This window comes from Melanerpes formicivorus, unplaced genomic scaffold (genome assembly GCF_026170545.1).
Source record: "Melanerpes formicivorus ecotype bairdi unplaced genomic scaffold, bMelFor1.0.p_v2 SCAF_1, whole genome shotgun sequence".
NCBI classification, from domain to species: domain Eukaryota; kingdom Metazoa; phylum Chordata; class Aves; order Piciformes; family Picidae; genus Melanerpes; species Melanerpes formicivorus.
Window position 1 is genome coordinate 41,186,493 of NW_027142353.1, and position 23,262 is coordinate 41,209,754.

Here is a 23,262-nt window from a genome sequence, read left to right on the forward strand (position 1 = left end):
TGTGTGTTACTAGTGATAGATGTCACGTGACAAGTAATTCAGTGTTAGCAGAGAGTTGAATTCTGTGATTGCCTAGTGTTATTTCATAGCTAAGCTATGAACTTCACAGGAGGAATTGACATTTGTTAGGCAAATGGACTGTATCCAGCAAGGTTGTTCAGATAAGCCATCGTGCAGAAACTGTTAAGTTTATTGAAGGCTTAAATGCTATTATAAAAAGTGTTTCCATGTGTTAGTAAAAACTAAGATGAAGAGAGAGACATGCTTTGAGTATAAATAAGGAAATCATCCATCTTTGCCGTGTGTAGTGGCTTTTAAGGAAAAAAGAAAAAGAAAGAAATGCTATCTTAAATTGATAGAAGCAGCATATGAAGTGGTGAAGCAAGTTATACTTGCATCAGTAACAGTTTAAGTACTATCAAAAGGGAATGGCATGGAGCTCCTCACAGCTCCTCTCTGATTCCTTCAGGCCCACCACACCCCTTTTCAGGTGGAGTTATGGTAGTGCTTTGTCAAGCCTATTCCAAACAAAACAAAGTGAAAGACCAAAATGGAACAAAAGCATGTGTTTTATTCTCTTCTCTTTTTCATCCTCTCGGGTTTATATTTTCTTGGAAGTTACCTTCATCAATTTTCTGCCATCATGAATGTGGTGGCTGTCCCTCCCCATGGCAGGAGCGTTGGAACGGACCCCAAGGGTCATCTAGTTCCAACCCTGACAATTCTGTGATTCTGTAATGTGCATCTTGTGCGTTCTGTCACAGCATAATCACAGAATCACAGTGGTGTGAAACATGCTAATCCCATTTTGAAGAGGGTTAGAAAGGACTTTTGACATATCCTAATGACAACCATGCTCTCTCATCACCGAAGTGTCATCTTGAAATACCTGCAATGACAGCACAGTAGAAAGAGTGAGGTAGTAGAACAGATGAGTTGATTTTTCTAGTTATGTTTTTGTCTCAGACATGAGAATACTTTCAACATACATTCTTTTGGTTAAGAGTGCTCAGTGCAGGAATAATGTTTTTACAGTCTATTTGAATATTTGGATGTTTAACTTGAATTAATTTCATGTGCAAAAGTAACAAATTAATTTTTTTTGATTGAGGTGCTATACCTTGAATTACTAATGTCCTCGTAATGTGTGCCAGATCCTTCCCTGCTAGCCATTAAAAACAAATGAATAAGGTATGAATGGTGTAAGCAATGGCACAGACCAAGAGAGATGACTCCAGCAGTCATGTGTCTTACGCGCAGCAAGATGGTACAGAAAGCAAGATATGAAGTCTTTCAGCTGGTGCCATATGCAGAACAAAAAGAGTCTGTGATCTCCTCCTAGAATATCCCAATAACTTCTTTGTGACATGCTTACACTGAAGTGCAGAGAAAATGGTATGTCATGACATTGGTATGTGGAAGGCCGTGCCTTTTTATTTTTAGGCATCTAAGCACTGGCAGGCGCTTCTGGCTTAACCTTTATCTGTTGCCTGGCATTCTGAGGGCTGTAAGTTTGCAGCAGTATTATGGTTGCATTTGGAGTATTCTTTGCATGTTTGATGATTGCCTTATGTATGTAAAAAAGAAAGGCACTCATTTGCTGTGGCAGTGTTAGAGGCAGCAGCTTTAGCTATGCACTGCTACTTCTAGAGGCAAGTAGAAGCCCTAAGCACTCATTTGAGTTTGGAGTATAAACCTCACTGTATGGCAGAGAATAGTGGTTGATCAGTGTGTGAAAAGTATTAATAGTACATACAGGTATTCCATTCAAGAAAGAAAACAAAAATAAAAATTAGGTGCTCAAGTGTTGCTTCATTCATGGCTGCATCAGACTTAATCGTGTATTGTGTAGGAAATGACACTGCTTAGTGTGATGTAACTAGGGCAAATTCTTGTCTTTTTGAAGAAAAAATGGCTGAAGTTAAAGGGACTTCTGGAGGTCATCTGGTCCAGTCGCTCTGCCACCTAGAGCCAACTGACCAGAACTACACCCAGATTGCTTTTTTTAGTATCTCCAGTGAGGAAGATGAAGACTCCACAACCTCTCTGGGCAGCATGTGACACTGTTCTGTCACCTTTACAGCAAAGATATGTTTTCTGATATTCAGGAGGATTCTCTTGTGTTTAATTTTTTGCTCACTGTCTCTGGTTCTGTCACTCTGCAGAGCTTGGTGCCATCTTCTTTGCACCCTCCCTTCAGGTACTTACATTAGCAAGTTCCCCTCTGAATCTTCTCCAGGCTGAACAGTCCCAGCTATCTCAGCCTTTCCTTACATGAGGATGCTCCAGTCCCTTAATAGCCTTTGCTGCTCTTGGACTCTCTCTAGTATGCCCATGTGTCTCATACTTGGGGGCCTGGTACTGGACACAGAACTGACCAGTGCTGAGTAGAGGAGAAGGATTAGCTCCCTTGTCCTGGTGGCAACATTCCCCTTAATGCATTCCAAGATACCATTAGCTTTCTTTGCTGTAAGAGCACATTGGTGGTTCATGTTCAATTTGGTGTCCAATAGGCTCCTTAAGTCTTTTTCTAAGGAAAGGCAACTTCATTTTTACTGGGAAGGCAGTCTTTAATTCTAACTGAAAGAGATGGCAGGCACATTGAGGAGCATTTAGAGCTATCTGAATGGTTTAAGCAAGGAATTTTTAAAAAATAGAGACACATAGGTGTTGCATTCACTATTTTCATAAGTATTCTAAGAAGAGAAGAACTGAAATACAAGAATTAAAAAAAAAAAAAAAAGAACATAAAACCACATAAAACCATGTACATTTGAGTGGTATGTTAGAGTAGAATAGAATTAACCAGGCCGGAAAAGACCCTCAAGATCATCAAGTCCAACCCAGCACCATCTAATCAACTGAACTATGGCATCAAGTGCCTCATCCAGTCTCTTTTTGAACACATCCAGTGATGGTGACCCCACCACCTCCCTGGGCAGCCCATTCCAATGGCCAGTCACTGTGTGAGGTATTTCTTCCTGACATCCAGTCTATACCTCCCCTGGTGCAGCTTGAGACTGTGTCCTCTTGTTTTGGTGCTGGTTGCCCGGGAGAAGAGACCAATCCCCACCTGGCTAAGGTAGTTGTAGAGAGCAATAAGGTCTTCCCTGAGCCTCCTCTTCACCAGACTATACAACCTCAGCTCCCTCAACCTCTCCTCATAGGGCTTGTGCTCCAAATGCCTCCCCAGCTTTGTTGCCCTTCTCTGGACATGTTCTAGCAACTCAACATCTTTCTTAAATTGAGGGGCCCAGAACTGGCCACAGGACTCAAGGGGCACAATGACTTCCTCGGTCCTGCTGGCCACACTATTCCTGATGCAGGCCAGGATGCCATTGGCCTTCTTGGCCACCTGAGCACACTGCTGTCTCATGTTCAGCCTACTATGAACCAGCACCCTCAGGTCCCTCTCTGCCTGGCTGCTCTCCAGCCACTCTGACCCCAGCCTGTAGCACTGCATGGGGTTGTTGTGGCCAATGTGCAGAACCCAGCACTTGGATGTGTTAAATCTCATGCTGTTGGATTCTGCCCATCTGTCCAGCCTGTTGAGGTCCCTCTGCAGAGCTCTCTTACCCTCTAACAGAGCAACTCCTGCCCCCAACTTGGTGTCATCTGCAAATTTGCTGATGACTGACTCAATCCTCCCATCCAGAATATCAATGAAGATATTAAAGAGGATGGGGCCCAGAACTGATCCCTGGGGCACACCACTAGTGACTGGCCTCCAGCTGGATGTGGCACCATTCACCACCACTCTCTGGGCTCGGCCCTCCAGCCAGTTCCTAACCCAGCACAGAGTGCTGCTGTCCAAGCCACGAGCTGCCAGATTGGCCAGGAGTTTGCTGTAGGGCACGGTGTCAAAGGCCTTGCTGAAATCCAAGTAGACTACATCCACAGCCTTCCCCACATATACCAGGAGGTCACCTGATCATAGAAGGAGATCAGGTTGGTCAGGCAGGATCTGCCCTTCCTAAATCCATGTTGGCTGGGCCTGATCCCTTGGCCATCCTGTAAGTGCTGTGTGATTGCACTCAAGATGACCTGTTCCATAATCTTGCCGAGCACGGAGGTCAGGTTGACAGGTCTGTAATCCCTGGTTCCTTCTTCTGGCTCTTCTTGTGGATGGGCATCACGTTGGCCAGCTTCCAGTCATCTGGGACCTCACTGGTGACCCAGGCCTGTTGAAAAATGGTGGAGAGTGGCTTGGCCAGCTCATCTGCCATCTCTCTCAGCACCCTAGGATGGATCCCATCTGGTCCTTGTGGGGATCCAAGTGGCTAAGCAGGTCTCTAACTGCTTCCTCTGGGATTACAGGGGAACTGTACTGCTCCCTGACTCCATCTGCCAGCCCAGAAGGCCAATTGTCCAGAAGACAATCTGTCCTGCTATTAAAAATTGAGGCAAAGAAGGTGTTAAGTACCTCTGTCTTTTCCTCATCTTTAGTTACAATATTCCCCTCCATGTCCACCAAGGAGTGGAGGTTGTCCTTGCCCCTCCTTTTGCCATTAATATATTCGTAGAAGGATTTTTTGTTGTCCTTCACAGCAGTGGCCAGTCTATGCTCTAAATGGGCTTTTGCCTCTCTAATTCTTTTCCTACATGACCTAGCAACATCCTTAAACATTTCATGGGTTACCACTCCTTCCTTCCAAAGATGATACACCCTCTTTTTTTCCCTTAATTCACCCAGAATTTCGTTGCCATTGCTGTCCATGCAGGAGATTCCATTTAAGCTTTAAGAAAAAGGATTTTACTGTGGGGATGGTCCAATGCTGGAACACATTGCCAAAGAAGTTGTGAAGTCTCTAACTTTGTTGATATTCAAAACCTGATTGGACACAACCCTCAGCATCCTGCTCTAGCTGGTCCTTCTCTGAGCAGGAAGTTGGTCTTGGTGATCTTGAGAGATGCTGTCTGTCTTCAGCCATTCTGTGGGTCAGTGCTGGCCTGCTCTAGATCATGGCATGTTTGTATAGAAATCTTTTTCAAGCTGTCCACAACTGTTTTTTTTGTGGGGTTTTGTCTGGTTTTTTTTTTTGTTGTTGTTATTTTGTTCATTTGTTTGTTTGTTTGAAATAATATATAGAGAGAAAGTGACAGGGGCAGGCTTCATATAAACAACTGCTCTAAAAGAACTAAATAATAGATTGATATTGAAGAGAATGACAGAAACATTGTTAGATTGCTGGTTGATTTCAGTAAATTCCCCGTAGCCTTTAAATATAAAGACTTGCTATATCATGCATTTTTAGTCTATAAGTGCACTTTGTTGTCAGCCTTTGTTTTAATCTAACTTGTTACACTTTTTTGTTGTTGACTAATGCAGTATGCTCTCTCACTTTCTCACTGTTTAACCTCAATACATGCATTTTTTGCTCTATTTCCCCATTTTTGTAGGTGTCTGATGAAGAATCACATAAATATTTTCCTTTGTGATGATTTAATTATATACACACAATGAGCACTTTCTGTATGTCCTATTAATTTGCTGTTGTAAAAGGCCACCAAAACCTACAAGTATGTAAGGCAGGTTTTCTTTTTGTTTGAGGGGAGGCATTATCTTGAGAGATTATCCTATCACCTTTTGAGGCACAAAATCAGCATTTGCATTGAAAGGCTGTTCTAGAGTTGTGACCCTTTTAAGCAGTCATGGGAGAAAAACCAAACTGATTCATGAGTAACACAGTGTAAAGGTAACATTCATGGGGTATCAGCTTCTATAAATGAAGGGCTGTCAGCTTTGAGAAATGAGTGCTGTCTTCCCCTCCCAGTGCTGTAGTGAGGCTCTGACTTTGTGTTGAGCTTTTTTGTTCAGTCAGGTTGGAGGATGTTTTGGGGGTTTGTCACTTGTGAGGGTGCTAAAGGATGTGATGAGTTTGGAGACAAATGTGTAGACTCAGGGAGGGCTGCTCTTCTTTTTAAGACATCACTCCTAACAAATGAAAAGCATGAATCCTCAGTTTTAGAGTAGGTATTGGACCACAACTGTAACTCTGACTACCTGAGGATTGAGAGCAGTAATAAATAAAACCACTTTCTGCTCACCTGGCTGGAGTAAGCGTAAGGATCTTATATGTTGCCCTTCTATTCTCTGAAGTAGCTTACTTCAATGACATTGCTATGGCATTGAGAAGCAGGCATTTTGAAACTGTGTTCCTTGCTTTGGGATTCACTCCTCTGGTGCCTCTGGTGGGTTATTTGACCTTGGTGCTTCAGTTTCCTTTTTGTAAAAGGTTAATATTAATACCATTTGCACTTCTTGCAGTGTGTTCTAGGTTTACTAGTTGACATGTGGCATTCTGAAGATGTGTATCTGAATGAAAAAAGCTGTGACTTTCTATGTGTTTCCACAGAAAGGCCACACTCATAAGCATGCTGTCAGGAATGCGTTTCGATTTCTTTTTACGTGTGACTGAGCCTCGCTGTAAGAGAATATAGGTTTTAAAATGCTGTAATAAATAATTAAAAAAAGAATTTGTACTACATAATTGGAGACTAATTCTTGTTTATTGTGTTCTGTGGTGAACATCAAAGCATAAAGTAGAGGCATGGTTTTTCTCATTTACTATTATTACTCTGTTTACCATGACCGTTAATCAGCCCTAATTATACTTTAAGTTGCTGCTCGTGTCTGCGCAGTGGGCCTGAGTTGCCACAGCTTGCACAGACCTCTGTTTCTCTACACAGTGCATGACAGAATGCTGTCATTTGTGTTTGGCAGCATTTTTAGATACGCCCTACGAAAATTCAGCCGTGTAAACAAGTTGCACAGCTATGGAGAATCAGGTCTAGTAAAAGTTTGACATAGCATTCATGGTAGTCTTTGCAGATAAGCCTGAACTGTAACTTCCGTTGTTATTTTTGCCTAGGAACTGTGAGAATGTGCTGTCAGCTGAAGACTGTGAAACGCTATACCAGATTGTTTATGCCACACACCGTCCACTTGCAGCAGCAGCTGGGGAATTCCTTTATAAAAGGTATCTCTGCTTGCCTGCCTGCATGCCTACTTTTTGCATATTCTCATATGTTTCAGAATGAAGGTAGATTTATTTGAGAAGGGTCATTAAGCATTCATTTTTCTGCTGGAAGTGTGTACCATGAGGGTAGTAGATGTGCTTCGCTCTGCTGAATCAGAAGAGGAATTCTCTTTAGGGGTAATGACTTGTTCCCCTGCACAGCCCTGGCACAATAGGTGTGAGAAAAGTTGCAAGACTAACGACAGAGAACATGAAACAGCTGACTAATCCACAGACGCCATGTTGTGTTGAAAGCATACCTTCTTTCTTCTCTCTTCTTTTTCCTGTTGCTTTGCTTCTTACAAGCTAATTCATCACCTGGCATCTGCTGGATTTCCATAGCTTTGGTGATTAATCACAAAAATGGCCTCCACTTCTCCCTTTGGAAGTTGCCTTATACATTGTAAAGGCTTTGAATAATGAGAGATGCAGCAGATTAAAAAGTCCTCCCAATTTTCTGTCAGGTTAATGAAGTACAGGGTTTATCTTCCCCAGGAGTAACTCTTATAAATGGGTTCCTTATAACAATGGTTGCATGAAGTGAATGGAGTTGGCGTGCTAGAAAGAGAAGCAATAAATATTCTGTCTCTACAGCTGAGAGAAATAATTTTGCCTTACAAAGAGGAATGAAAATGAGAATAAAAATATTTTGGCAAGACTTTTGTGGGGAAAACTTAGAAGTAATAATGGTTTGTGTTTCCACACATGCAGTCTCCTCCTAGTTGTCTCCTCCTGTTTAGCTGAATTGCTGACATTCTGGGGTTTGTGGAGCCAAGTCTAACAGAAGAACAAATGAAGATGAATTTCTGTTTTGATGAGTTTCTATCACATCTGCAAGTCATATTTAGTCTTTTGTATCAGTCCTAATAGTCTGTCATAAATCAGGTGTTTTTCCTCTCAGAACATTGCTGCTTTTTGCCATCAAAGGGATTTCCCTGTGACAGCTCTATGTTTTCTACCAAGCTTTCCAGTGCAGTGTGGACCCTTTGCCCCTGCAAACCCTAGTGTTGTGCTTGTTTGCCCAGTTCTTCCTTCCAGGCTTCTCCTGCTGCAGAAACCTGTGTTACAGTGTGATAGAGATGTTAGCAACACTATCTTTTCCCTGGTCATATTGCTAAAAGGTTTAGTATAAAAGTTTATGCTCCCCAGCACACAAGTCTTCCCCACTTCTTGGTTTTCAAGAAGTCTCAATGCCTGTATTTTAAACTCAGATTACTTCGATGGCATAAATTGGAATGGAAGCACTTTCTGAAAGTATAAACTTTTACAGACACTGAGTGATCCTGCTCTTAAATCCAAGTCACCTGGGCCTTTCATTAATCTATGGGGATGACCTTCCTGTATTTATTTTGGCGTTAGCACTTTTTGTGAGCAGTACAGTCACACTCATTTTGGATAAAGAGGGAAATGGAAATCAGAGTATCATATCATGCTTCAGAGGGAAGAGGAAGAACAGTTTTTAGACTGTATTTGTGAAGTTGAATAAATTGTTTGTTATAAATAGAAGATACTGTGCCTTCTTTAGAAGCTTGGGTTCCAAGATGTGCCATAATGTGAGTAATGGCTGAGTAGTAATGTCTCTCCTTTGTTGTTAAGGCTTAAATTCAGCCTAGAGCACACACCTTTTCAAGCATGAGCAAATACCTACCTTATTATATGTTTGACACAGTGGAATCTGCATCTGTTATCCAGAAAGCTGGCAGGGTACCTGTGAAACTGTCAGAAATAGTCTCTGCATTCACAGGGATAGAAGATCTCTCATAATGGAAAACAATCTAATCTCTTTTTCTTTCATCTGATAAAAAAGTCTAATGTGATTTGGAGTAAATAAGACATTTAGAAGAAATACAACCCTTGGGATCTTGACAGAATTAGTGTTGCACTGGAAAATGAGTATAAGGAGAATGTGGCAGAACTGGACTGACTTCCTTTTATGTTGGCAGGCTGCTTAGTCATGAGGGAGATGAAGAAGCTCAGCCCAAAGGCGGAGGAATGTTTGGGGCGAGTACTGACCAGTTGAAAAGATTAATATGTTTTTTCCTGGAAAGTGAGGTGAGGAGAAGAGTCCTTGCAGTAAGCCCTTAAAATTCAGTCCTGCATGTTAAATCAAGTATTGGCTTTATTTTGAAAACTCTTTCTGGGGATGAGCTCTAAAATGTTTGGTACTTGGAATGGTTTCGCTCTCTAGGATGCATTTTTAATGAAGATATTCTTGTTCTGTTGCGTTAAAAGTAACTTCCATCTATGCTGATGAGAGAATCTGAAACCAGCCTGAAAAATAAATACCACTGAGTAAAGGTTTTTTGGCACATGTCTGTGACTCTGGAGGCAGATATGAGTTGCTGTACCATGGCTTTGTGCAGTTGTACTGAGAGTTTCATCAGCTTAAACGTGGAACCTCGTACTTCAGTATTTGGCTTCTGCAGCGGTGCAGACCTACATCTGGTCAAGGTGTCTCAGGTAGAGCAGTTTGAATCTCTGCAAGAAATTTCACAGGTGTTGCTTAAAATGTTAACTCATTTCTAGTCCCAAGGTGGTATATTTTACATATTATGGTCAACAATCTCAAATCAATACAGAAGCTAGTTTAATGATATTTTTTAAATAACAAAGGAAAGATCCTAAAAGGAGAAAAGAAAAGCTTTTTCCTGTGTTTCCTGCCTTCTCCCCCCCACTTTCCTGCTTTGTATCAGAATGAAGACATGGTTTATAAACGTTGATTAGCCTCAGACTAAATGTGATGGAATACTGTGTGTGATTGTGTGTGTGAATAGCACACAAACATTTAATTGTGATAAGAGAGAGGAACTTGAGAAGCTGTGTTACTTTTAATGAGGTGTTTACTTCTATACGCTTGTGGTTTTAATCCTTAGGTGCACAAACATGTTGCATACCTTGTAGACAGCTTGTGGGACTGGGCAGGCAAATTCCTGAAGGACTGGGAGTGCATGACCACTCTTCTATTAAAAAATTCTGAAGAAGAAGGTGGGTAAACAAAGAGCTTAGTTTTGTCTGAAGGAATCTCTTGATACTGCTTTTGAACTTTGCCTTCAGCTAGTTTAGGAGCATTCGGTATTGCAGTACCCTTTGATCTCAAATGGTGGTCTCCAAGGGCTTCAAAGCAGATGCAACTCAATGCAGTGCCAATGTGATATTTATATCAACATATTTATTTTATTCAGTATTTTTTATTTATGTAATGTTAGTTCAGAAAGTTAGCAAGAATACTTGCATAATTAAGCCATAATGCTTACGTAGCATTCATTTTGTTTGTCCAAAACTTAAGAATCTGGATGTATTGGTTGAAATGTAGTATTGTTGGGCTATTGTTCATGCCTGAAAAGAAAATGAGCAATGTGTTGAGTTAATACTCCAGGGGTTTAGTTTTTTATAGAATGACTTTAAAGTGAACTTAAATAGACTTCAAGGTCCCTTCCAGCCCAAACTATTCTATGATTCTGTGAATGGTTGTTGCAGTGTACCTGGAGATGGTTGTGTTATTGAAATCAAAGTTTGTAGACCCCAAGAGTCTAAGCATTTTGGTACTCAAAGAAGCAGGCTTGTCCTAAACGAGACAGTAGTCAGTAGGAGCAGACCTTTTTAAAACTGCCTGGGTTTTTTTTGGAACCTAACTGCTCTGGGAAGTTCTTTTGTTTAGTAAATACAGAAAAAAGATGCCTTCAGATCAAATCAAATACTCTGACATGTTCATTTAGCAACACTGTATCTTTCTTCCTATAGCTGCTCAGATAAATGAGTAGCCTTTGTTTAAGTTACTGCATCTTCATTGTTCTGAAATGAAATTTGCTGAAAGAGGACTGATTTCTTTACAGCACTGAGCAATGCCCAGGAAAGTGTTCTTATTGAAATTATGCTTGCAACGGTTAAAGAAGCAGCTGAAGGTCATCCTCCGGCGGGCAGAGGTGCAGCCAAAAAAGTCAGTGCATTTTAGTCTTACTTACTGTTCTGTAATCACATCCTCTTTGCCTGATGTGCTTGAACAGACAGCGTGTGCCTGGTGGTATGTATATCGTAGGGAAGAAAGTGGCGTATTTTTATGAGATGACACGGTGTCTTTTGACCTCTAGATCTTATTAGTAGTGGACATTGGAGGAAGTGAGCATTAGAGAACAGCCAGTTGAAGCATGTTACTGACAAATGGTGAGCATTTTATCCACGAGATGTAGCTGTTCAGTGATTTGCATCTAATTTAAGGTTAACAACAACAACAACAAAAGGCATCTGGTTGTCTCCATGGAAAGTATCATTATATTAGCTTGATACGCTTTAGACAAAGGCATGTGAGTCAACCTTAGGTTACATTTGAAATTCCAAATCTAAGAGATTTTATAATTGAAACAAAATGCTTTATCTGCAGATTCTGTCAGTAAAAGAGAAGAAAATACAATTGGAAGATTGTACCAAAATTACTGAACACTATATTATGGTGCTTCCTCAGCTCTTGGCAAAGGTAACCAACAGCTGCTCTGTGAATGCATGTTAAATATTTCATTAAAATTCCTGCAGTGTACTCATATCCTGTTTTTTCTCTGCAGTATTCAACAGATGCACAGAAAGTGGCAAATCTTCTGCAGATTCCTCAGTATTACGATTTAGATATTTACACTACAGGACATCTAGAGAAGGTGAATAGGAATTGGGGTAGTTGGTTCATGTGGAATGTACTGAATTTATGTGACAATGTACAGAGTTTAGTAGGACTTGGAACAGGTAGGAAACAGTTGAAATATAAATAAATATTCTCATACCTTGAGGAAAATGCTTTAGTTTTTGATTTGGGGCTGCCAAAACAAAGCCTTGGTGTATGTGAGTTTTGATATGCTGTGAGTAGTCATGGTGGGTAATGATTTGTGATTTCATGTGGTAGGGCCAGCCCTGGGTTTTTCATTGTTGGGTGGAGAGGTGGTGGGTTGTGGCATGTGTCTGAACATCCAGGAGTTTACTACTGTATAGGTTTAATTCTCCTTGAAGACTGACTCTGTTGCTGGGCAATGATAGTAACTGAAAGGTAAGAATGGTGATAGTATTATCTGCTGAAGGGAGAGGGATGGTCAAAAACAGATGAAATCCTTGGAATAGCTTAATGTATTCTTAAGCAGGGATGTTTACAGGGAGGTAATATTAAGGCAAACACTCTTAGGATATTTTCAGCACAAAATGTTAATTGGAAGAGAGAGCAGAATGGCAGAAATTACCTCCTTTCACTAAGAGTAAATAACCCACTTGCTGACATTATCTGAAACATTCTCTGTCCTGTGCTGCTGAAGGAGACAACTTCCCTTGCTTGGAGACATACCTGTCCTTTGGAGAGGCATTTTTCATTCTCTACCTTTGTCTTTATTTTTACGTAATGCTGAATGTATATTGCTAAAGTAGAACTTAAGGGAGTTGCTTCATTCTTTAAGAAGATCCAGAGGCATTGATAATGAAAAAGAGATCTAAGCGCAGAAAACAACTGTTATCCTCTAATCCTGCCCCTCTGCTTCTGTAGGCTGGCATTTATTTCATGGTGATGTGTATCAATGTTTATACTATTTACCTATAATATCCCTTTGATCACTTGCAGCATTTGGATGATTTGCTGAGAGAGGTGAAAGACATTGTGACCAAACACTCTGACATGTCTGTCCTTGAGGCTTCCTCCAAGACTTATCGTGTCCTCTGCAGTGAAGAAATTGCCATCTATAGCCAGGCAGATCACGCTCGAACTCAGCTGGTAGATGAGTTGATGGAACAGCTTAGCCAGCTACTAGATGGCTTCTGGCAAAAGGTGAGTGTTGACTCATTGTGGAAATAAACAGACTGTTTCCTTATGAAAAAGAAGTAAAAAAAATTAGGGAGGGTGTAGAACTACTCTTTGCTTACTATTTCTTATTGAGGATCAGGTCAGCTTGTAAGTGCTGGGATCTGTAGGTGATGAGACTGTTCCCCAAAAGGTGTATAGTTCATACCTCTACATATTTGGCTGTACACAGTATAGCCATTGTGCTGCCACTTTGGCTGTAGAGATAGTACTAGGGGAAAAAAACAGTTTGTAAGCAGATTGTATAGCTTTGTGGTCTTTGAAATTACTTTCCCCTTGAAGGAGGACTTCAGTCTCCCTCAAAGCTTTGAGGCTTTGAAATTATGACTTTCCCCTTGAAGGACTGCAGAGTCTCCCTCAAAGTTTTTCATTAGTTCTAAAAAGCAGAAACAGCTGGTGTTGATATGAATAGCTTGTTGGCTGAACTGAACAACAGAAGCCCACAGCTGATCTGACCAACTCTGCTGTCATGAACAGGTGTCATGCCATAGTCTGAGAGTTAACACTGGCAGGTTTTTATTGGACACTGTGATATTGTAAAATGTGTCAAGCCAAAAAATCCCCTAACCTCAGATTGGATTTATTTTGGTGATCTTAAATAGGTATCTATGTCAATGTGGGAGAATGTGTACTTATGAGAAACAAGATAAGTGCTAGAGCAGGGGTTCTTCAACTCCTTCGTATGGTGATCCATATCTAAATAAAGAGTTTTTCTCCTGGAACCCCTCCCTTCTAATTCCTGGTTGTATATACTGTCTCCCATAATCACATAGTATACTTGTGGAAACTACAGCAATTGCATCTATGGGAAAGTATTTAATGTATTTTTAGCTATCTTTGAATGTGATCTGGCAGCTGGAAGCAAGAAGAGTCAGCAGCATGTGAACAGTTAGTTTTCCAGAGATCCTTAACAACTGTGTGAGGGACTATGAACAGCCTGAATGACACTTCTGTGTCAGCCTAATTGCTAGTTCTTACTCTATTAGCAATATTGTAGTCCAGGGAGGCTGCTGTGGGTTTATTAACAGCAGGGACATTATTTTTTATACTAAATTTCTGTGCAGGCAATGTGATGCTTTCTTTTTACTGCAAAAGAAGACAGGAGTAGCATGGGTAAAGGTGAAGGGACTGGGGAGGGCTGCAGGATGGTAACTCAAGCTCGTGGGTTGGCTGAGAAAAGAGCATGCTGTTGCCATGCTGGCTAATTCCTTTCTCTTTTGCAAACTTTTATAATTTAGGAAGAAGGATTTTGTATGGATGCAGGAGAAATGTCTCGGATGCACTCTGCTTTGAGAAGAGTAGCAGCTTTTCATAAGTGAGATATTTATTTACAGTTTACCATAAACTTGAATGTTGACCTAACAAAAGTGCAAAGTGAGAATTGCTCTTCTTTGTTGCCTTTAATAACAGTGTTCACTAGAGAGTGGAAAAGATCCCTATGAGATGTGCTGCGTATTTATTTTTTTCTTAACAGAACTGTACACTTGGATACAGAATTCTTTTTGGACTTGTTACTGAGGTTGCAGCATCAGCCCTAATGTGGTTGAGAAGTGCCCTAATGTGGTTGAGAAGTGTGCGCTACAGAGTTGGAATGTCAGAGTGGACACAGAGATCCTCTCTGTGGTGCATCTCTCAAATCTGGATGCTTTAGCACTACCTTACTGTCAGTGCTCCAGATATCATTCACCAAGTAAATGATCATGCAGAACATTAGAGAGTGGGGTAATTGGTCCTTCTTCTTATATAATCACAGAATGGTAGGGGTTGGAAGGGACCACTGGAGATCATCTAGTCCAACACCCCTGACAGCAGTTTTACCTACAGCAGATTGCATGGGATGGTGTCCAGGCAGGCTTTGAATGACTCCAGAGATGGAGATTCTACCACCTCTCTGGGCTGCAAGTGTTCCACCACCTTCAAAGTAAGGAGGTTCCTCCTTGTGTTTAGATGGAACTTCCAATTTTCAAATTTATGTCCATTACCTCTTGTCTCTGGGCACCACTGAAAAATAGGCCTTTTACCTATCCTGTGTGCTAGGACTGCTCTGGTTTTGCAAAGAGAAGTCTAACATTGAATTGCAAATAGGAGTGTTGAAACAGTCTTTTAAAGTGGAGCAGGGAAATTGTGCTTTGGACCTTTTTGGGCACTTAGAGAGTGTGGATAGAATGTAGAAAAAATTACAGGGCTCAACCTTCTTTTTCCTCTCCTCATGACACTGCAGTTTTGTGGTAGGAAGGCAGATTCTAAAACTATGTAGCATTAGATCATGAAAACCATAATTTCATTCCCTGCATTGTAAGTAATAATTAGTTGTTCCACATTACTCAGATGATGGCAAAATAGGATACATTTATACTATTTGATCAGGTGAGATGTAATTCCTTACTTTGTCATTATTGTTTCTTTTTCACTTGCAGTGCCCATGATCTTACCAAGTGGAACTTGTATGAAAAGACTTCAAGGTTGCTGGTGTTTGAAGCAGAGCATGGGAGTTTACCTGCTCTAGTGAGTTACTAATATTAACATTGAAAGAGGCTTTTCTTGTGGAGAACAGGAAAATTAGGAAAGACTAAATAATCTTACATATCAATGTCCTGTGAGGCAGGATACTATCTCCATTTCTCAGCCTAGGAAACAGGGGCTATCTTTGCTAAAATGTTATTTGAGTCAATAAATACATGCCATAGATTTGTTTGCTTTGGACATTGTTCAAAACTGTGATAATCATCTGAGATCTAGACTGGTCCTTTGCAATGCTCAGTACTTTCCATTGATTGCAGAGTTTTGCTCTTGGTACATACAAAATTGTGACCGTGAGGAGCCCATTATAGATTGCATGTAACCAGAAATTGGGATACTTTGGACCTTTTGATTTCTGACTGACTTTTGGTGAAGATGGTTTGTAGTTACTAGTTCTCTCAACTGCAGCCTGTTGGTTTTCTGGTCGTCTCATCTCAGACATTGGCTGTGCCATAAAAGAAATATCCTGGGATTACGAGACAGCCTGCAGCTAGTGGGTAGAGGTAGACTCCTTTAGAGTGCACCAAGTTTGGCTTCCGCTCTAAGTTGCCCTCTGGAGGAGTTTGTCTTTCACCAAAGACTGCAGATAAATTCTGAGAAGCTAAGCTGAAGTTTGCCTCTGTAAATGTTCTTTTTAGTACATGGTTACTTCCCACTGAACTCACTGAGACATCCGAGTTCTGCGGAAGCAACACCATAGTAACGAAGTTTCACAGGAGGCAACATTTGCCTGTATGAAACCTGTGAAGTTGATTTTGAGGGTCCGAATGCTTTACAGAGCAGAAATGGTCATGCAGGCAGCATGCAGAATGCCAGGCACAGATGCTTTGTTTAGTCCTAAGCTTTTTGCTGTTGGGCCTTCCATGTAAACAAAGGATGTGTGTTTATATTTGCAGATCATCCTGCCAGCTCTCCAGTGCACGTACTTTTCTCTTCTGTGGCAGCTAGCTGCAGTTTCAGAAAATTCTCCCAAGGTTGGTCACTAAGTAATTTTGAAACCCAGAGTTCTGCTTCTAAAAGTTTAGCCAGAAAAACCCCAAGCTTTCTAAGAAAATAATTTGTGTTATTTCTTGAGGAAACCGAATTGAGTTGAGGCATTTTCTGTCTGTCTTGCGCTCTTCCTTTTAGAAGTTTAAATGCTTTTTCAGTCTGCCATGGAATAAGTCAACAGTTCACATCTATTTTTACTGCAAAACATGTATATCGGATTCCTGGGGCTTTATGAAGATTCCTGGGGCTTGTTGCACTGCCAGTCTGTTGTCTTCTTGTTTTAAGCAACAAAGAATATTCAGTGAAAGCTCTGGAAGTCCTGTCACTTCCCCTTCCCTCCCCCCCCCCACCCTTGTTTTTTCTTCTTGTTTTACTTATGTATTTCTGGCAGAAAGTTTGAGTAAAGTGGTAACCTTTTCATCAGCTGACCATTTACTTTCTTGATTGGTTTTATAAAGTGACAGGCTCTGGCAGGTTTTTCAGAAGACAGTCTAGATGAAGACACCAGACAGGAAAACTCTTTAATGCTTTGGTTCACATGTGAGTGTGTACCTCTGCAGCTCCCCTTTACAGTGGTTTCTGACTACTCTAGGTGCTGCGGCTTATGTCATTCTGTCCCCTTCTTCTGCTGTTCCTGTGTGTACAGAACAGGACACTGACATGGACATTTGTTTTGTGTGAGAAATGATAGCTGGGAGGTTACCCATTTGATGACTGATTCACTATCTATTCCTGTCCCATTCCATTCCTGAGTGGATGTCCGTATCTCTCACTGCTCTAATATGTTCTGCCTTTCAGTCCAGACATGGTTAGCTTGACAAGTAATGGGGAAGCACATTTTTTAATTTGGCATTTTGTATGGTAGCAGATTTTGATTGGAAGCACAAATGTTATGGCCCTTTCTGCAGGGCCAAATCTGAATGTTGGCAGGGAGAGAAGTTCCAACAGTGAAAACAAGAACGTTTCCTGGACAGCACCTCTAGGACTGTTTCTTCCCCAACTGCTCTCTTCCCCTAGTAGTGTTAAGGCAATATTTTGCCTCCCCTTCTGCTCCTTCTCAGCATGCGTAGGGATAGATCTCTTTCTTACAAAGATACAGTTGCATAGTGTGAAATCCAGCTATCCTGGAGGGACATTCCTCACCTATTGACTGCTCAGCTCTCCCTACAGTGCAACAGCTGAGACCCAGTAAAGGATGGGGGAGTCTGTTACGTGGCTGTGCACAAAGCAAAAAGTCTCTTTTGTTGGATTCATCTAAATGACTAGAGATATCTTGACTTCTGAGTGCCAAAATTAGCAGTGTAGTTAAGCTGTATTCGCTATGTATTCAACAGAGGGAGAGAGAAGAGCAGCTCCAGGTGGAAATTCACATTGAAAACTGGGTGGGCTGGACCAGAATTTTTGACTCTACTTCTATCTCTAAAGTGGAAATCATTGTCACAGCTTTATAAGGATAAGCTGAAGTGAATAAAGGAATACATGCTATTGCAGCTGCCCATCCTACAGATGGAGAAACAGAGTTTTGTGACTTGCTGAATACCACTCACCTCAGCAAGTGTGACAGATGCACATGTGCTGGTAGTATTTGTCGCTTTTCTGTGCCAGAGTGTGGGGAGGAAGTATCTGTATTTATGGATTGGTCTTTCTGTCCCAGATATTGTGCCTGCCAGCAAGATGTGATTTTGAAGTTCTTCATAGGCAGTAAGTTTTTGCCACTGTGAGATGACTTCATGAAAGAAGCCCACATCACCTGTGCTGTCTTAAAGGAATAACATGCGTGAAGAAAGATGCAACTGTTGTTTGGTCTATAATTCTCTATTGAATCATAGTCCCTAACATATTTGTCCTGTCACTTTTCCCAAATGTGTCTTTAGGAGGCTCTTTTTGTACTAAGAAGAGAGCTGAGATGTTTCAGTCAGATTTGCATACGCTTCCTCCACCATAAGAATAAAGATGTAAGAGAAAAGGTTTGTGTTTTTCTGTCACTTAACTGGCCTCCATGCTCAGTCTTCCTTTTACATGCTTGCTTTTTCATACTAGCATTTTCTCTACCAATGTTTGCTGCTTTTTTTTTTGTGTCTCTTAGCAGAGAAATAACTTTAAGAAAAAAATCTTTAAAAAAGCAATCTTTAACTGTATATTTTAATAGAAAACTAAGGTTATGTTAAAAGGCTACAAAAGTTTGTGGTTAAATCAAGCATAGACATGTGTCTCCGTGGGTCTCTCTGCAGAAGCAAGACCTGAATCTGAGTGACTCAATTTGCCAGTTAGTAATAATTGTGTTTTTCTCATTAGAGTGACAATGTACTGGCTGCTGTCATTTATTAATGCCTTGCTATGAATGTTACTTAACAAATAAAAAATATTGATAATTTTTCCTGTGATTCATTTGTTAAAAGAGAGATATTTTAGCATCATAGAGCTCTTCTTCCTCCCCATGGAAGCTTGAAGTCTTTAGGTTGTGTTCATGACACATTTATATCCTAAAGTACAAGTTCTGGAAGGGCTTAGCTGTGGCATTTTACCACATGCTGGGGCAAAAAAGGAAAGCTTTAGCTTGCAAGGAAGAAGTGTGATAGAAACCAGATTGTGAGCTGTGGTATTTGATGGAGATAAAAAGTGAACCTGTCAGGAAAAGTAACATTGTCTCAAAATCCTTCTTTGCTTTTGCTTGATACAGGCCTTCATGATACTCTGTGATTGGATGCTGATTGTGAGTCATCAGGATTCGGATAACAATGAAGAAGCAGTTGGACTTCTGGGTTATATTCCTGGCACATCACTTCAGGAGAAACTACTTTTGTTTATTCAGGAGCATGTTTTCATGGAGGAAGAGGAGGAAGGCAAAGGTTAGACATCTTCAGCAAAGGGGAAACAATCTACCACTTCTGCTGTCATTTGTTGTCTGCACTGAATGTATTAGGAAAATTAGTTGGTCTTTTTTGAGGGGTGGTGTGGTGGGGGGGAAGGGAGGATTTGGGGCATTTTTAGTTTGTTTTGATTTGGCTCCTTTCCAAACAGAGTTATTCACAGCACTGTGTCCACTATAGATCAGCTATAGGAAATAGTTGCCAATGGTAGGATGAAAAAGGCTGATGAAATGCAGGGATGGGAAAGAACGTGAAAGTGTTTGGTAGATTGATTTTGGTGGTAGAGATGATAGTGTCCTTGCAGTGTTGTTAGCATGTGACTCTCAATGCATGGGCACTTCTAAGCCAGCAGAGCAAAGCACTAGCTGATTTTGATTTCAGGGGTGTGGGGCAGATTTAGTAGGAAATAGTAGGTGTTGCTCTGTTCCCTTTTTAAGGCTGCTACTGTGAGGGCTGGTTTCTTTTGGTAGTATTTTGAAAAACAGGTTGCTAGTTCATTGTGGTTTTGAGACTGAGTTCAGGTCTCATGCTTTTAAAAAACAAATGTTATTCTAGATTACTGTGTCCAACTCTTGTGCTTCAGCTCTTCAGATGGAGTTCTGTGTTTGGTTTTGGACACCACACATCTTCAGGTCACAGTGTATGTGCAAAGAGTCATGCACCTGAACTGCAACAGTGAGATGTTAGAAGAGAATCCTTATTGGTAACGGTAGAGGTAGTACAGAAAATATTGCTCAAGTAGGTTGCAGTGTCCTAGTCATGGGAATTTTGAAGCAGGTTATGTTTTAGGTTGCATATGTTATGCATCTGAAACTGATGAATTGCTCCTGTTTTGGGTTAGATGGCCTCTGATCCCTTTCAGACCCATTTTGTAGGATGCTTTAAATTTCCCAGTCTTCCCCACAGAGGATCCCTGTCATCCCATTGCAGATTCCTTCTTAAATGAGTGATTTTTTTCATGATGTGGGTGTACTTGTCTGTGTGAACAGCTGGAAGCTGCTCCATTTTATTTTTAACTCTAAGTTGTAGGTACTTCTGGTCAGTCACTTGCCTTATGCTTATTTCCAGGCCCACAGTCATACTAGGTACTGAAACAGTCCACATCAAAACGGTAGGTCAAAGACCTATGGGTCAGTGGCCTTTTAGCAGTTGATAAATTATAGCAGGAAAGCATTTCTTGCATCTCATTCTGCAAGAAGCTCTCCCCAGGAACCTTCCTAGCTCTGTTGGATGATTCTTAGTATTTGTTTTCCAACGTTACCTAGCTAGTAATTAACCCATGTCACAGAGTCTTTATATGCTCTTAATGATAAGAAATAGCATTTCCTTCACTGTTTTTGATAACCACTTGGAGAGTTTAATCTGAATTCTTCACATCTTGACTGTGTATGGTGACTTTTGTAGGGTTTCTGATGAATTATGTGCTGGTCTTCTACATCTGTTACTCTAGGGGGAAAAAAAAGTGGTGCAATTTGTCTGTTCCCTTCCACTTGGTACTTTTGTGCCTTTTCTTCTACACCGTTGGGTTCTCTTTGATTCTATTCTGTAGCTGTGATCAGTGTTGTACAAGGAGATTCTGACTGGTGGAAATGAAAAAGCCCCACAAACATCAGAATAGAAGACTGTGGACATAACTTGTTTTCACTCTTATCAGCTGCAATCTTTGAAGTGGAAATAACCCTTTTTTTCCCCTAACACAGGGAATTTTTTCCCTATGCACAGGAATGAGTGCTAGCATCTGTTGCTTAGCATGTTGACTGAGCAGCTGAGTCTGTGCTATTTGGATATATGAAAGTTGGTCATTAAAATTGAGACATCTTGAATAAAGTAGTAGAACAAAACTTCAATGCTTTTGTTTCCCTAGACCTGACAGAAGAGGAGGAGGGAAAGGATGAAAGTCGCAGACTTGACGACTTGCACAAAAAGCGGAGCCTGCTTGCAGCATATTGCAAGTTAATAGTGTACAATGTGGTAGAGATGGCTGCAGCTGCTGAGATCTACAAGTATTACATGAAGGTAATGCTTCAGATAAGTTTGCTTTGCATTTTTGGTTTTTGAAAGTGACATGAGTTTTTGTGGAAGATGTGGGGTTGATAGGTTTACAGTTCAGCATCCTTGTATAGTCAGGAAAGGGCTATAAAATTAAGACTGGACAAATCTCCCCTCATTGCACTGGGAAGGTACCTCACTGAAGCCAGACTAACTGAAAATTGAGTACAGGGTATGTCTGTATTAGCATCTGCTCCTCACCTCCTCCTTAGGGGCTGTTAAAGAGAAGCAGTTTATGGCTCGGAGAGTGTTTTAACTATAGAAATCCTTGCATGGAAGCAGTCAGCTTATTTCATACAGCTCACAGTCCATAAGCAAGCAGATGGCCTAGATTTCATATGCCTCCTGGTGTTTGGACAACTGGTAGAGCTTCAGCCACTTGAAAGTGGGTTTCAGGAGGGTTGAAAACAGCACAGAGTGGGCAGTTTCCTTGAGTCAACTAAGAGGACTTTGGAAATACTTGAATATGGATCTTGTTTGTTACTTAATTGGGCCCCAGGCAAACACTGGTTAAATAAACAAAATTCTTTCTCTCCTGAGGAGGCTTTGTTCTCTTGTAATAATACTTAACAATTTCAGGTTAACTTTAAACCTCACATTAAAAAGCGTGTCACGGCTTTACATATGAAAGAAGGTAAAAAGTCCAGTTTTTAACTTCCATCTTGGGTGTTCTAATGTTGACTGTGTTTTATGAACTTCTTGTGTCACATGAACACAGTGATGGTTTGTGTACTCCCAGTACTAAAGAAGGGGAATAGTGATTTTCATTTGTTACTGTTAATAGACCTACAATGATTTTGGAGACATCATTAAAGAAACGTTAAGCAAGACAAGGCAAAATAATAAAATCCAGAGTGCCAAGACACTGATTCTCTGTCTGCAGCAGGTAAGTTTCAAGATTAAAGCAAGAGGGCAGGGGCTCATACATTAGCTGTATTCATATTGGAGTTTTTTACCTGCCTTGCCGTAATTATTCAAGTGAATTAAAAAAGCAGAAAAAATTGTTTCCTTGCCTGCCCTTTCTATCTGTCTGTGGGGTTTGCATGTCATAATTAAAACTCCTTTCAAATCATTGCTTCTGTTTTAAGATGCAATGTTGTGCACAATTTTTGCTCTTGTTCTTAATTTTCAAATGCACAGTGCATTGGGACTGAGATTATAGAGTCTTTCTTGGGGCATGGTAGGTATCTCATAACCTTAACAGAGGTTAAAGATATTTTTTGGTGTTATACAGACTACCTCAATTCCTGTTGAATTTGAGGAACCAGAAATGCATCTGTGGCTGGCCAGCTCTAATCCCCAGTATTGTAATTTTTTTTCTCTTTTTTTTTTTTTCTGGGAGAAAGTGGGTCACAGCTCTTCTGAAGGCACTCAGTTGCTTGGGCTTGCAGCTGCTGACTGTTGAGGCCAGTTAGCTATTTTAGCAGCTGCTTTTGCCAGCTCTGCCCCTGACCAGGGTTGCTTCTGGCTTGGAGTCCTGCTGTAAGCCACAGAGCAGGCTCCTCCCAGGGGATACTGATACTTGAGCTTTGCTTATTTCACACACATTGCCGGGGGCTTAGATCTGTGCACTAGCCCCTGAAATCTGAGCTTCGATGAGGCTAAGTAGCATTTGGCTACATATATTCTGCTGACATAGTCGGGACTTTGTGTTTAGGTATCACATAGACAACAGGCCCTTTTTGGCCTTTGCTTGACCTTGAAAGTTAACAGGTTGAAGAGAACATGCTACCTCCATGTTCCATTAGGAAAAAAAGCCACAAGCATAGTTAACTGGGCTCCAGACAGGCCTTTGACCCAGTCTTACTCTCAGAGATTAATGTATCTGCCAGACTTGCTGCTTTATATCTTCATTCTGGTACTCTGAAAGCCTTTCAGGCAAGTTAAGTCTCTGGGGCTTGATTCAGAAGTCCCAAAAGGAGATGGGATCATCTTCAGTTCTGCATAAACCGTTCTCTGTTTATGCCCATCATCTTTTAATTTTAAAAAA

At 40.9% G+C, this 23,262-nt stretch overlaps 1 protein-coding gene across 3 annotated transcripts in view; it reads left to right on the plus strand.

The window, feature by feature from the left end:
- The window catches only part of LOC137442397 (cohesin subunit SA-2-like), a 74,123-nt gene that overhangs the window by 39,528 nt on the left and 11,333 nt on the right, over positions 1–23,262 (plus strand). For all 3 annotated transcript variants that reach the window (XM_068141104.1, XM_068141114.1, XM_068141122.1), the window contains 14 exons: positions 6,873–6,980; positions 8,963–9,071; positions 9,893–10,004; positions 10,853–10,956; positions 11,398–11,490; positions 11,576–11,665; positions 12,607–12,810; positions 14,082–14,158; positions 15,261–15,348; positions 16,260–16,337; positions 18,228–18,320; positions 19,034–19,202; positions 21,088–21,239; positions 22,057–22,158. In XM_068141104.1, coding sequence (XP_067997205.1) covers positions 6,873–6,980; positions 8,963–9,071; positions 9,893–10,004; positions 10,853–10,956; positions 11,398–11,490; positions 11,576–11,665; positions 12,607–12,810; positions 14,082–14,158; positions 15,261–15,348; positions 16,260–16,337; positions 18,228–18,320; positions 19,034–19,202; positions 21,088–21,239; positions 22,057–22,158 — 1,579 coding nt within the window. The remainder of the gene's footprint in view (positions 1–6,872; positions 6,981–8,962; positions 9,072–9,892; positions 10,005–10,852; positions 10,957–11,397; positions 11,491–11,575; positions 11,666–12,606; positions 12,811–14,081; positions 14,159–15,260; positions 15,349–16,259; positions 16,338–18,227; positions 18,321–19,033; positions 19,203–21,087; positions 21,240–22,056; positions 22,159–23,262) is intronic.